The 12087-nt window shown below is 43.8% G+C and overlaps 1 protein-coding gene across 4 annotated transcripts in view; it reads right to left on the reverse strand.

Moving 5' to 3' along the window:
- Positions 1 to 12087, reverse strand: part of tbl3 (transducin beta like 3) — a 107580-nt gene that overhangs the window by 1459 nt on the left and 94034 nt on the right. For 3 of the 4 annotated variants that reach the window (XM_070901227.1, XM_070901228.1, XM_070901226.1), the window contains 3 exons: positions 11219 to 11290; positions 6943 to 7101; positions 5914 to 6004 (listed from right to left, as the gene is read on the reverse strand). In XM_070901227.1, the coding sequence (XP_070757328.1) occupies positions 5914 to 6004; positions 6943 to 7101; positions 11219 to 11290 (322 nt within the window). Of the gene's footprint in view, positions 1 to 85; positions 362 to 5913; positions 6005 to 6942; positions 7102 to 11218; positions 11291 to 12087 lie in introns of those variants that run through there. The other variant, XM_070901229.1, reaches the window with a different exon arrangement.

Below are 12087 nucleotides of genomic sequence, written 5' to 3' on the forward strand. Positions count from 1 at the left end.
AGTACAATACCTTGATGACAAGGTTAATTTTTTATTTATTAATGAACTAACCTATTTTCTGTTTTTATTTTAGTACCAGTTCTTGCCCCTCTCTCAAACTACCATCAGGAAAGGATTACATTTATTAAATATATATTATATTACCAGATCTCTGCAGTGTTGAGGAAACATTTTTTTTTAAACAGTAAGAATGCAGGGCATATGTGCAACGGTCACCGCACATTAAAAAAATCCACGCACAGGCATCTTCCACCCTTCAACATGTAGTTCGTGACCTGGAATGTCAGGTCAGTCAGCGAAACACCTGTAAACTCATCCCTTTTTGGCGTGGAAGCAAGTCATCCTCGATACGAGGGACCGCCTAAGAAGAAGATAACATCAGGGCCACAGATTTAATGGCTCATTTTCTAAACAGTTTGTGTTTTTAACCAGTTCTCACCCTCAACCTAGGCCCCACGATCTGGTTTCACCTCAATTTAATTTTTATTATGTTTACTGGGATGATTACAAATGCTTTGGGACCTAGAATCCTGGAATGGTTACAGCACAGAAGGCCATTCGGCCTGTCGGGCCCTCTGCAAGAACACTTCACAGCTAGTCCCACTCCCCTGCCCTTTCCCTGTAATCCTGCAATTTTTTTTCCTTCAGGTACTTATCCAAACCAGTCAGGTTTGGCAGAACTAGGGAATTAAATATGGGATTGCGGCATTGCAGCACTGCAGCTGCGGGTGGATGAACTCTGGAGCATCCACGATGCTGAGAATGACGTAAACACGTTTAGTGAGTTGGTCTTACCGCAGGTAAAGGGTACACAGTCAGATAGGGGATGGGTGACCAACAGGAAGAGCAGTGCAAGGAAGGTAGTGCAGGGTCCCCTGCAGTCATCCCCCTGCAAAACAGATACACCGCTTTGGGTACTGTTGGGGGGAGGATGACTCATCAGGGGAGGGCAGCAGCAGCCAAGTTCATGGCACCTTGGGTGGCTCTGCTGCACAGGAGGGCAGGAAAAACAGGACAGCCATAGTGATAGGGGATTAAATTGTAAGGGGAATAGATAGACGTTTCTGCGGCTGCAACTGAGACTCCAGGATGGTATGCTGCCTCCCTGGTGCAAGGGTCAAGGATGTCTTGGAGCGGGTGCAGGACATTCTGAAAAGGGAGGGTGAACAGCCAGTTATCGTGGTGCATATAGGTACCAACGACATAGGTAAAAAACGGGATGAGGTCCTACAAGACGACTTTAGGGAGCTAGGAGCTAAATTAAAAAGTAGAACCTCAAAAGTAGTAATCTCAGGATTGCTACCAGTGCCACATGCTAGTCAGTCAGAGTAGGAATCGCAGGATAGCTCAGATGAATACGTGGCTTGAGTGGTGGTGCAGCAGGGAGGGATTCAAATTCCTGGGGCATTGGAACCGGTTCTGGGGGAGGTGGGACCAGTACAAACCGGACGGTCTGCACCTGGGCAGGACTGGAACCAATGTCCTAGGGGGAGTTTGCTAGTGCTGTTGGGGAGGAGTTAAACTAATATGGCAGGAGGATGGGAACCTATGCAGGGAGACAGAGGAAAGTAGAATGGGGCAGAAGCAAAAGATAGAAAGAAGAAAAATAAAAGTGGAGAGCAGAGAAATCTAAGGCAAAAAGGGCCACATTACAACAAAATTCTAAAGGGGCAAAGTGTGTTAGAAAGACAAGCCTGAAGGCTCTGTGCCTCAATGCGAGGAGTATTTGGAAAAAAGGTGGACGAATTAACTGCACAAATAGCAGTTAATGGATATGATGTAATTGGCATCACGGAGACATGGCTGCAGGGTGACCAAGGCTGGGAACTCAACATCCAGGGGTATTCAACATTTAAGAAGGATAGACAGAAAGGAAAAGGAGGCGGGGTGGCACTGCTGGTTAAAGAGGAAATTAATGCAATAGTAAGGAAGGACATTAGCTTGGATGATGTGGAATTGGTATGGGTGGAGCTACGGAATGCCAAGGGACAGAAAACGCTAGTGGGAGTTGTGTACAGACCACCAAACAGTAGTAGTGAGGTTGGGGACAGCATCAAACAAGAAATTAGGGATGCATGCAATAAAGGTACAGCAGTTATCATGGATGACTTTAATCTACATATTGATTGGGCTAACCAAACTGGTAGCAATGCGGTGGTGGAAGATTTCCTGGAGTATATTAGGGATGGTTTTCTAGGCCAACTAGGGAGCTGGCCATCCTAGACTGGGTGATGTGTAATGAGAAAGGACTAATAAGCAATCTTGTTGTGCGAGACCCCTTGGGGAAAAGTGACCATAAAATGGTAGAATTCTTTATTAAGATGGAGAGTGACAGTTAATTCAGAAACTTGGGCCTGAACTTAAGGAAAGGTAACTTCGCTGGTTTGTGAATTGGCTAGAATAGACTGGCAAATGATACTTAAAGGGTTGACGGTGGATAAGCAATGGCAAACATTTAAAGATCACATGGTGAACTTCAGCAATTGTACATCCCTGTCTGCAGTAAAAATAAAACAGGGAAGGTGGCTCAACCATGGCTAACAAGGGAAATTAAGGATAGTGTTAAATCCAAGGAAGAGGCATATAAATTGGCCAGAAAAAGCATCAAAAAGGACTGGGAGAAATTTAGAATTCAGCAGAGGAGGACAAAGGGTTTAATTAAGAGGGGGAAAATAGAGAACGAGAAGAAGCTTGCCGGAAACATAAAAACTGACTGCAAAAACTTCAATAGATATGTGAAGAGAAAAAGATTAGTGAAGTCAAACGTAGGACCCTTGCAGTCGGATTCAGGTGAATTTATAATGGGGAACAAAGAAATGGCAGACCAATTGAACAAATACTTTGGTTCCGTCTTCACAAAGGAAGACACAAATAACCTTCCGGAAGTACAAGGGGACCGAGGGTCTAGTGAGAAGGAGGAACTGAAGGATATCCTTATTAGGCAAGAAATTGTGTTAGGGAAATTGATGGGATTTATCGGCCTTCAATCCCCGGGGCCTGATAGTCTGCATCCCAGAGTACTTAAGGAAGTGGCCCTAGAAATAGTGGATGCATTTCCAACAGTCTATTGACTCTGGTTCAGTTCCTATGGACTGGAGGATAGCTAATGTAACACCACTTTTTAAAAAGGGAGGGAGAGAGAAAGCGGGTATAGGCCAGTTAGCCTGACATCAGTAGTGGGGAAAATGTTGGAATCAATTATTAAAGATGAAATAGCAGCGCATTTGGAAAGCAGTGACAGGATCGGTTCAAGTCAGCATGGGTTTATGAAGGGGAAATCATGCTTGACGAATCTTCTGGAATTTTATGAGGATGTAACTAGTAGAGTGGACAAGGGAGAACCAGTGGATGTGGTGTATTTGGACTTTCAAAAGGCTTTTGACAAGGTCCCATACAAGAGATTGGTGTGCAAAATCAAAGCACATGGTATTGGGGGTAATGTACTGACGTGGATAGAGAACTGGTTGGCAGACAGGAAGCAGAGAGTCAGGATAAACGGGTCGTTTTCAGAATGGCAGGCAGTGACTAGTGGAGTGCCGCAGGGCTCAGTGCTGGGACCCCAGCTCTTTACAATATACATTAATGATTTGGATGAAGGAATAGAGTGTAATATCTCCAAGTTTGCAGATGACCCTAAACTGGGTGGTGGTGTGAGCTGTGAGGGGGATGTAAGAGGCTGCAGGGTGACTTGGACAGGTTAGGTGAGTGGGCAAATGCATGGCAGATGTAGTATAATGTGGATAAATGTGAGGTTATCCACTTTGGGGGCAAAAATACGAAGACAGAATATTATCTGAATGGCAGATTAGGAAAAGGGGAGGTGCAACGAGACCTGGGTGTCATGGTTCATCAGTCATTGAAAGTTGGCATACAGGTACAGCAGGCAGTGAAGGCGGCAAATGGTATGTTGGCCTTCATAGCTAGGGGGTTTGAGAATAGGAACAGGGAGGTCTTACTGTGGTTGTACAAGGCCTTGGTGAGGCCTCATCTGGAATTTTGTGTTCAGTTTTGGTCTCCTAATCTGAGGAAGGACGTTCTTGCTATTGAGGGAGTGCAGCGAAGGTTCACCAGACTGATTCCCAGGATGGCTGGACTGACATGTGAGGAGAGACTGGATCAACTGGGCCTTTATACATTGGAGTTTAGAAGGATGAGAGGGGATCTCCTAGAAACATACAAGATTCTGACAGGATGGGACAGGTTAGATGCAGGTAGAATGTTTGCGATGGTGGGGAAGTCCAGAATCAGGGGACACAACCTTAGGATAAGGGGTAGGCCATTTAGGACTGAGATGAGGAGAAACTTCTTCACTCAGAGTTGTTAACCTGTGGAATTCCCTGCCACAGAGAGTTGTTGATGCTAGTTCATTGGATATATTCAAGAGGGAGTTAGATATGTCCCTTATAGCTAAAGAGACCAAGGGATATGGAGAGAAAGCAGGAAAGGGGCACTGAGGGAATGATCAGCCATGATCTTATTGAATGGTGGTGCAGGCTCGAAGGGCTGAATTGGCCTACTCCTGTACCTATTTTCTATGTTTGTATTTGGCACGCTGGCATATTTCTAGTACCTGAGGGGAGGGAGTGAGTATTGACCTGATGTCAGTGCACAATGTATCCAAGAGGCAGTATGTGGATGAGGAGGATGACCAAGAATAGATCTTTCGGGGATTGCAACAGTTATGGTGCAACGGCAGGAAGAGAGCCATGGGAGATGTTCTGGCTACGATCGGAATGGTAAGATTGGAAACAACGAAAGCAGTCCCATCTCAGCTGGACAATGGAGGAGCAGTATTGGAGGAGGATGGTATCAAAGGTGACAATGGCTGCCGAGAGGTCGAAGGATGATATACAACAGTCACAGGATGTCATTTGTGACTTTGGTTATGGCTGTTTTGGTATTATGGCAGAGGCAGAACCCTGATTGGAGAAATTCAAACAGGAAGTTGCAGGAAAGATGGGTATGAATGTTGGAGGGGACAACATGTTCTAGGATTTGAGAGGAATGGGCTGTCTGGAGATGGGGCAGTAGTTTGCATGGAAATATGGTTCAAAGGTGTTTTTCTTTTAAACGAGGTGGGTCTCGCAGATGAGATGAGCTTGGATAAGGCATGTGTAGAGCTGGGAAGGAAACTAGAGGAAGGCAGAGGTTCAAAGTTAGGTCCCGAGGAAGCCTGGGTGGGGGGTGGGTGGAGGTTTGGTTTAGTGCGGGGGCGGGGGGGAGGAAGTAACAGAAAAAGCTCAACAGATGGATCTCAATCTTGGTGACAAAGAAGTCCATGTTTTCCTTGCGCTTGTTGGAGATGAAGGCAGGGGAGGCAGGTAGAAGGCTTCAGTGGTAGTGGAGAAAAGAAGCCCGAGGTTGTCTTTGCTCTCCAGAATGATCCTAGGGTAGTGGGCAGTTTTGGCAGTGGAGAATGAGGCCCGATAGCATGATGTGATGCAACCAAATCAGATGATGCATGGTTAAGCCAGGTGTGTGCTAGATACACTCAAGGTGGTTCTCCTTGGACTTGAGGGAGTGAAGCTGTTGAAGGTGTTGGGGGGGGGGGGGGGGTATTAGGTGATATCAGGTTTTGATGGGGAAAGGATCAAAGGTGGAACTAAGGGATGCAAGAGTTTTAATCGATTTTTTTTTCTTATTCTGTACTTTGTTCAGATTTCTATTCTTCCCATCCGCACAATTTCCTGACCAGCCATCTTTACGGCACAAGTTTTCTCAAACAGTTCCAACTAGCTACATTATAAGTAGTCTTATGCTGTGACATGTATCCAGTAGAAGTTGGGACTGTGCCAAACCACATCACTTCAGTATTAACAGAAGATGTGAATTTGGCAACCTACTGAACCACCCAGTTAAGTGCAAACTCTGACATACCACTCCTCTTTTTAGTTATTTATAGCCTGTACTTACCTGGATTTACCAGTTAGTCTCATATTCTGCCACATATAATCCAAAAACATAGAGGCCTGCAACAATCTGCTGACTCTCTGGAAATGGCGCTCTGAAAGTATTCAATAAAAGGTAATAAACATCAGAGAACTAATTACAGTGCAAGATAATTCAGTTCTAGCTACTTTCAGACTCTGCCGAAAACCATGTAAAAAGAATAAATATTCCATGAGCACGTTCTACAAATTCAACAAACACTGCCAGGAGGAAATATATACATCACCAGCGTGGACTGGTGACATTTTCGGCCCTGGGCCTCTTAAACAAGGAATCCTGGATGTGCATAGACCAGAGGCTAGCAAAGGGGAAGTAAAAAGACAAGAACTTCAATTTAAAAATTACACCTGGGAATTGCTTCCCACGAAAGTGATTAAAACAAGTGATTATTAAAAATGCCCAATGATTGTGGCTCTAGGCCCTGATCGAGAGCTAACTAGGAAGTCTAGTTTGAATCTGGTCTCATAAGCTTGCACGATATTTTTGCCCAGCATTGCTAACAGCAGTCTTGTAACGTGGTCCCCAGAGACCAAGCTTTTTGTACAAAACAATGATGTGATATGAAATAAATCATACGACATGCGGTGTTGGACAGCCGGAAAAAACAAGCAGCCAAGAACAATAAAACAAATGTGATCTTCTGCTTGATCACTATCCTGTGACCCTTGCTAGAAAGGTTCACATGCTGGCATTGGGTGAGGACAAGTGTTGGCTTTCATGTGATATCCCCCACCCTCCCAGCGATTTAATGCCTTACTGGCATTCACCAGCTAGGCTCACGCGCTCGAGGAAGGTGGCACCTTGGGGTGAAGGAGAGGAAATGAACTGAAGAAGATATAAACTTGAATTTATTATGGTCATTTTATAAATCATGTATCTCTTCAGGCCAGTGATACCGAAGAGTGTTGACATTTAGCTTCAGACAAGTATGTTTTCTGTCTGTTAAAGAAAAATAAAATCAAATTCAAATATATCAACTAATAGTCTAATTACCAGTATAGGGGATTAGTCCTTCTAGAGCAGCCTTAATCCCGTTGTATTGAAGAAGTTGCTCGGGAGTTTCGTTTCTTAGAAGGATCTGGATGACAGACTGAGCTTCATGACAGTTTTTAGAGTTTGTGTTCCACGTCACGCAGAACTTTAACACAGCCTCTAAGGAAAATAAAACAAATGGATCCTAGTTAATTTTTTGAATGCAGTTTTATTACGAACGGTGGCCTCTTGGGACGTGCACTGGGAATACAGATTGAGAGAAGTCACCAGAGCCACATCAGAAGGTGCAACAAAAGCCTGGAGTTTCCGCTTTCTTGTGCGCAATTTGCCTGAAATCGGTCAAACCAACGCAAAAGATCAAGGAATTCGAGCGCAAATTATGTCCAGTGCAAATCGCGTTTCCGTAATCTTTTACGCTAGCTTGAAAAACATTGTGCTAGAAGTTGGCCCGCCCACAAAAGTGACCATGTCCTCAGATCGAATTAAATCAGTTTCTGCTAATTAAATTAGTTTCTGCTAATTGCATCAGTTTACAGGGCATCAAGGAGGGTCTTAAATTTAATCATAGAAATCATAGATCATAGAAATTTACAGCACAGAAAGAGGCCATTTCGGCCTATTGTGTCCGCACCGGCCAACAAGAGGTTATCCAGCCGAATCCCACTTTCCAGCTCTAGATCCGTAGCCCTGCAGGTTACAGCACTTCAAGTGCACATCCAAGTACTTTTTAAATGTGGTGAGGGTTTCTGCCTCAACCACCCTCTCAGGCAGTGAGTTCCAGACCTCCACAAGCCTCTGTGTGAAGAAATCTCCCCTCAAATCCCCTCTAAACCTTCGACTAATTACTTTAAATTTATGCCCCCTGGTTGTTGACTCCTCTGCTAAGAAAAGTATGCCCTTTCTATCCACTATATCTCGGCTCCTCATAATTTTATGCACCTCAATGAGGTCTCCCCTCAGCTTCCTCTGTTCCTCATAGCTAAGATTCTCCACACCCGGCAACATCCTCGTAAATCTCCTCTGTACCCTCTCCAGTGCAATCACATCCTTCCTGAAATGTGATGACCAGAACTGCATGCAGTACTCTAGCTGTGGCCTAACTAGTAATTTATACAGTTCAAGCATAACTCCCCCTGCTCTTGTATTTTATGCCTCGGCTAATAAAGGCAAGCATTCCATAAGCCTTCTTAATCACCTTATCTACCTGGCCTGCTACCATCAGGGATCTGTGGACATGCACTCCAAGGTCTCTTTGTTCCTCTACACTTCTCACTGTCCTACCATTTAATGTGTATTCCCTTTCCTTGTTAGCCCTCCCCAAATGCATTACCTCACACTTCTCTGGATTGACTTCCATTTGCCACTGTTCTGCCCACTCGACCAGTTGATTGATATCTTCCTGCAGTCAACAGCTTTCTTCTTCATTATCAACCACACAGCCGATTTTAGTATCATCTGCAAGCGTCTTAATCATATCCCTTATATTCAAGTCTACATCATTGATGTATACCACAAAAAGCAAGGGACCTAGTACGGACCCCTGCGGAACCCCACTGGAAACAGCCTTCCAGTCACAAAAACTCCAATCAACCATTACCCTCTGCTTCCTGCCTTTCAGCCAATTTTGGATCCAACTTGCCACTTTGCCCTGGATCCCATGTGCTTTTACTTTCATGATCAGTCTGCCATGTGGGACCTTATCAAAAGCCTTGCTAAAATCCATATACAATACATCAAACACACTACCCTCATTGACCCTCCTTGTTATCTCCTCAAAAAATTCAATCAAGTTCGTCAGACACGACCTTCCTTTAACAAATCCGTACTGACTGTCCTTGATTAATCAGTGTAATTCTAAATGAAGATTTATCCTGTCCTTCAGAATGCTTTCCAATAATTTTCCTAACAGAGGTTAGGTTGACTGGTCTGTAATTATTTGATCTATCCCTTTCTTAAAGGTACCACATTAGCTGTCCTCCAGTCCTCTGGCACCACACCTGAAGCCAGAGAGGATTGGAAAATGATGGTCAGAGCCTCTGCTATTTCGTCTTTCACTTCGCTTAACAGCCTGGGATACATTTCAACCCGGCCTGCGGACATATCCATTTTCTAAGCTGCTCAACCTCTTAATATCTCCTCTCTCACGATGTTTATTTCATCTAATATTTCACACTCCTCCTCCCAGATAGCAATGTCTGCATCGCCCTTCTCTTTTGTGAAAACAGACGCAAAGTATTCATTAAGAACCATACCCACATCTCCCGCCTCCACATACGGATTACCCTCATGGGGTCCAAATTTTGCCCACCCATTTTTTCAGTGCACTCACGTGAAATGCGGCAACTTCCTAGGCTCAAAATGGCGTCAAAAAGATGTCCCCAGATTCTGGCCGCTCTGCTGACTCTCCGGGGCTTGGCGCGGCAGTGATTCCATTGGGGGGGGGGGCGGCGGAGCTAGAGCCCTGCGCGTGAAAGAGTGCCGGCAGCTGTCCACATGCGCATTAGAGTGCTTGCGCATGCGCAGTAGCTCCTGCTGATGTTGCGTGCTGCAGCGTGGGACCCAATGCGTCTTGCCCCTATCCTGGGCCGAGTGGCCTGCCGCACAGGCTGGTCCACTGCCTTCCCAGGCTAAGGCTACAAACAGGTTGGTGCGAGTTTTGATCGTGGGGGCGAGTTTTGATCGTGGGGTGAGGGGGAGGGAAAAGAGTTTTGATCGGGAGGGTTGGGGGGAGGGCGTGGGGGGTTGGTGATAACTGTGTAGCCAGTAATTTTAATGAGCTTACTCAAGACTTTCCTTAACCCTGTTGATGAAAATATTTTCCTACATAACAACATAAGAATTACAAACAGGAGGTACTTCTATTTTTTTTATTTGGCTATTTTGAAAAAGATTATGTAAATATGTTTTGTCTCTACTTTTATTTTTGTCGTTTAATCTTCCATGAATGCTTCTGTTGTATAGTAAATTAATTTTGCGAAGTTTTTCATATGTTCTGTGTAGCTGTTTGAACCTATTCACATTCTTTAGTCAAGTCATTAAGTACCTACCTACGCTGATTTCTTAACTCTCCGCAAGGGTTTTCTGAGCGGCCACAAACGCCGGTCTAAGTTAGTTTGGGGCAATTATTACCTGGCCAAAATGCCTTAATATTGATTTTAATAACTACAGACCATAACCACACCTTCCATATACTTCACAGCAGTGATGTGGGGTAGGTATGACATGTGTTGGGTAGGTCGGAGATGTCTGGGGTGAGGGGAGGTGATTTGAGTTGGAGACTTCTTGTCAGTGCACAGTGCTGGTGAGGGTCTGGCCTCCATGGTGTGGGCCCTCTTTTCCCTTCTCATGACTGGCAGATTGACCATGTTTCACTTACACTGAAACTGGAATAGGCCATTCAGCCTGTCAAGCCAGTTCTACCATTCTGTTAGATCCTGGCAGATCTATACCTCAACTCCATTTACCCGCTTTCGTTCCATATCCTTTGCTACCCTTACCGAACAAAAATCTATCAATCTTAGTCTGGAAAATTTCAATTGATCCAGCATCTGCAGTGTTTTAGGGAACAACTTCCAGATTTCCTCTACACTGTGTGAAAAGTGCTTCCGATTTCAGGCCTGAATGATCTAGCTCTAGTTTAAAGATTGTGCCCCCTTTAAATCTGGATTCTTATGCTAGACAAAATTATTTCCATTGAATCCGTTAATCATTTTAATTACATTGATTAGATAATTTCTCAACCGTCTAAATTTAAGGGAACACAAGCCAACCTGTCCTCATAGTGTAATCCTTTAAACCCTGGTAACATTCTGGTGAATCTCTGCTTCCAAGACCAATATATCCTTCCCAAGGTTTGGTGTCCAAAACTGAACACAATACTCCAGATGGGGTCTGATCAAGGCTCTGTACAGCTGAAGCATCACTTCCTCACTTTCGAATTCAAATCTCCTTGAGATAAAGGCCAATATTCCCTTCGTCTTTATGATTACTTTTTGTACCTGTGCATTAACTTTTAGAGACGTGTACATAGAGCTGTGGAGGTGAAAAAAGATTTAGATGTCGAAATCACTCACCATTAAGAACACATTCTGATTTGTCTTTTTCAAATCGAAAGTGGATGACCTCACGAATCCCCACATTGAATTCTATCTGCCATAGTTTTGCCGCTCACTTAGTCACTTTGTAACTTGCATTTTTTGTTTTAACTTTATACCTGCTGCACCTCCAACTTTTCCAACTGGAAATGCCCATGACATAAGGTAATTCACCCCCATACCTTTCTGATCTTGTCGCAACTTGAGTATCGTTGATTCCAGCCTTTCTTGTCCATTAGATTCGCCAAAAATAGCTGGAGGAAAATAAATGGGGACTCAACATTACTTCATATTAATATACTTTCCTTTAACTTTACATGCCGAATATTTTCATGAAGGTTTTATTTTATTCCTGCAATTATTGAGCATTCCTCAGGTGATAGCCACAATTTGCACGGTTTAAATTTTATATAAATATATTTATATAAAGGTACATTTAACAGGACAATTAAGCATTTCAACACAAATTACCGTATGTTTAAAAAGATTTTTGTGGTAAACTACTGTAATATTTAGGCCTGTAACCATTAGAATTAGAATTTTAAATTTATAGTATTTCTGTAATGCTAAATTCAGCTGGTTGTATGAACATTAAGTCAACAGACATGAAACTCTGCTGGGTGCATGGTAATTTGAAGGGTTAATTAGGTACCCGAGAGACAAGATGTCATCAAACAGCAGCTTTGAAACAATGCAAGGACCCCAGGAGGTCACTCAGTTGAAATGGCTAGTCATTATAAGCATCTCAGGCAATCAACAAAGATGGTGCCCATTTGATGCGAATAGACAACCAATTTGGCTTAATTGAACAAAGGTTTATTATTTTTCCACAAGTCTACAGGTGGGTTCAATTGGGAGTCCTTGATAATTGACGGTTCGGCAGACCAAACCTCTGACTTCACAATCTTAAAAGGAACTGGCTCGCTCCCACAGTCTCTGAATCGTAGAGCTGGCAAGTGGACCTGAGAAGCCTGTAACAGAAATGCAGGACCAGCTAATTTTGATATAGCTAATTTGGAGTGTTAGTAAGCTTGTGTCTTCACTGTTTTCT

This window comes from Pristiophorus japonicus, chromosome 15 (assembly GCF_044704955.1).
Source record: "Pristiophorus japonicus isolate sPriJap1 chromosome 15, sPriJap1.hap1, whole genome shotgun sequence".
In the NCBI taxonomy this organism is placed as follows: domain Eukaryota; kingdom Metazoa; phylum Chordata; class Chondrichthyes; family Pristiophoridae; genus Pristiophorus; species Pristiophorus japonicus.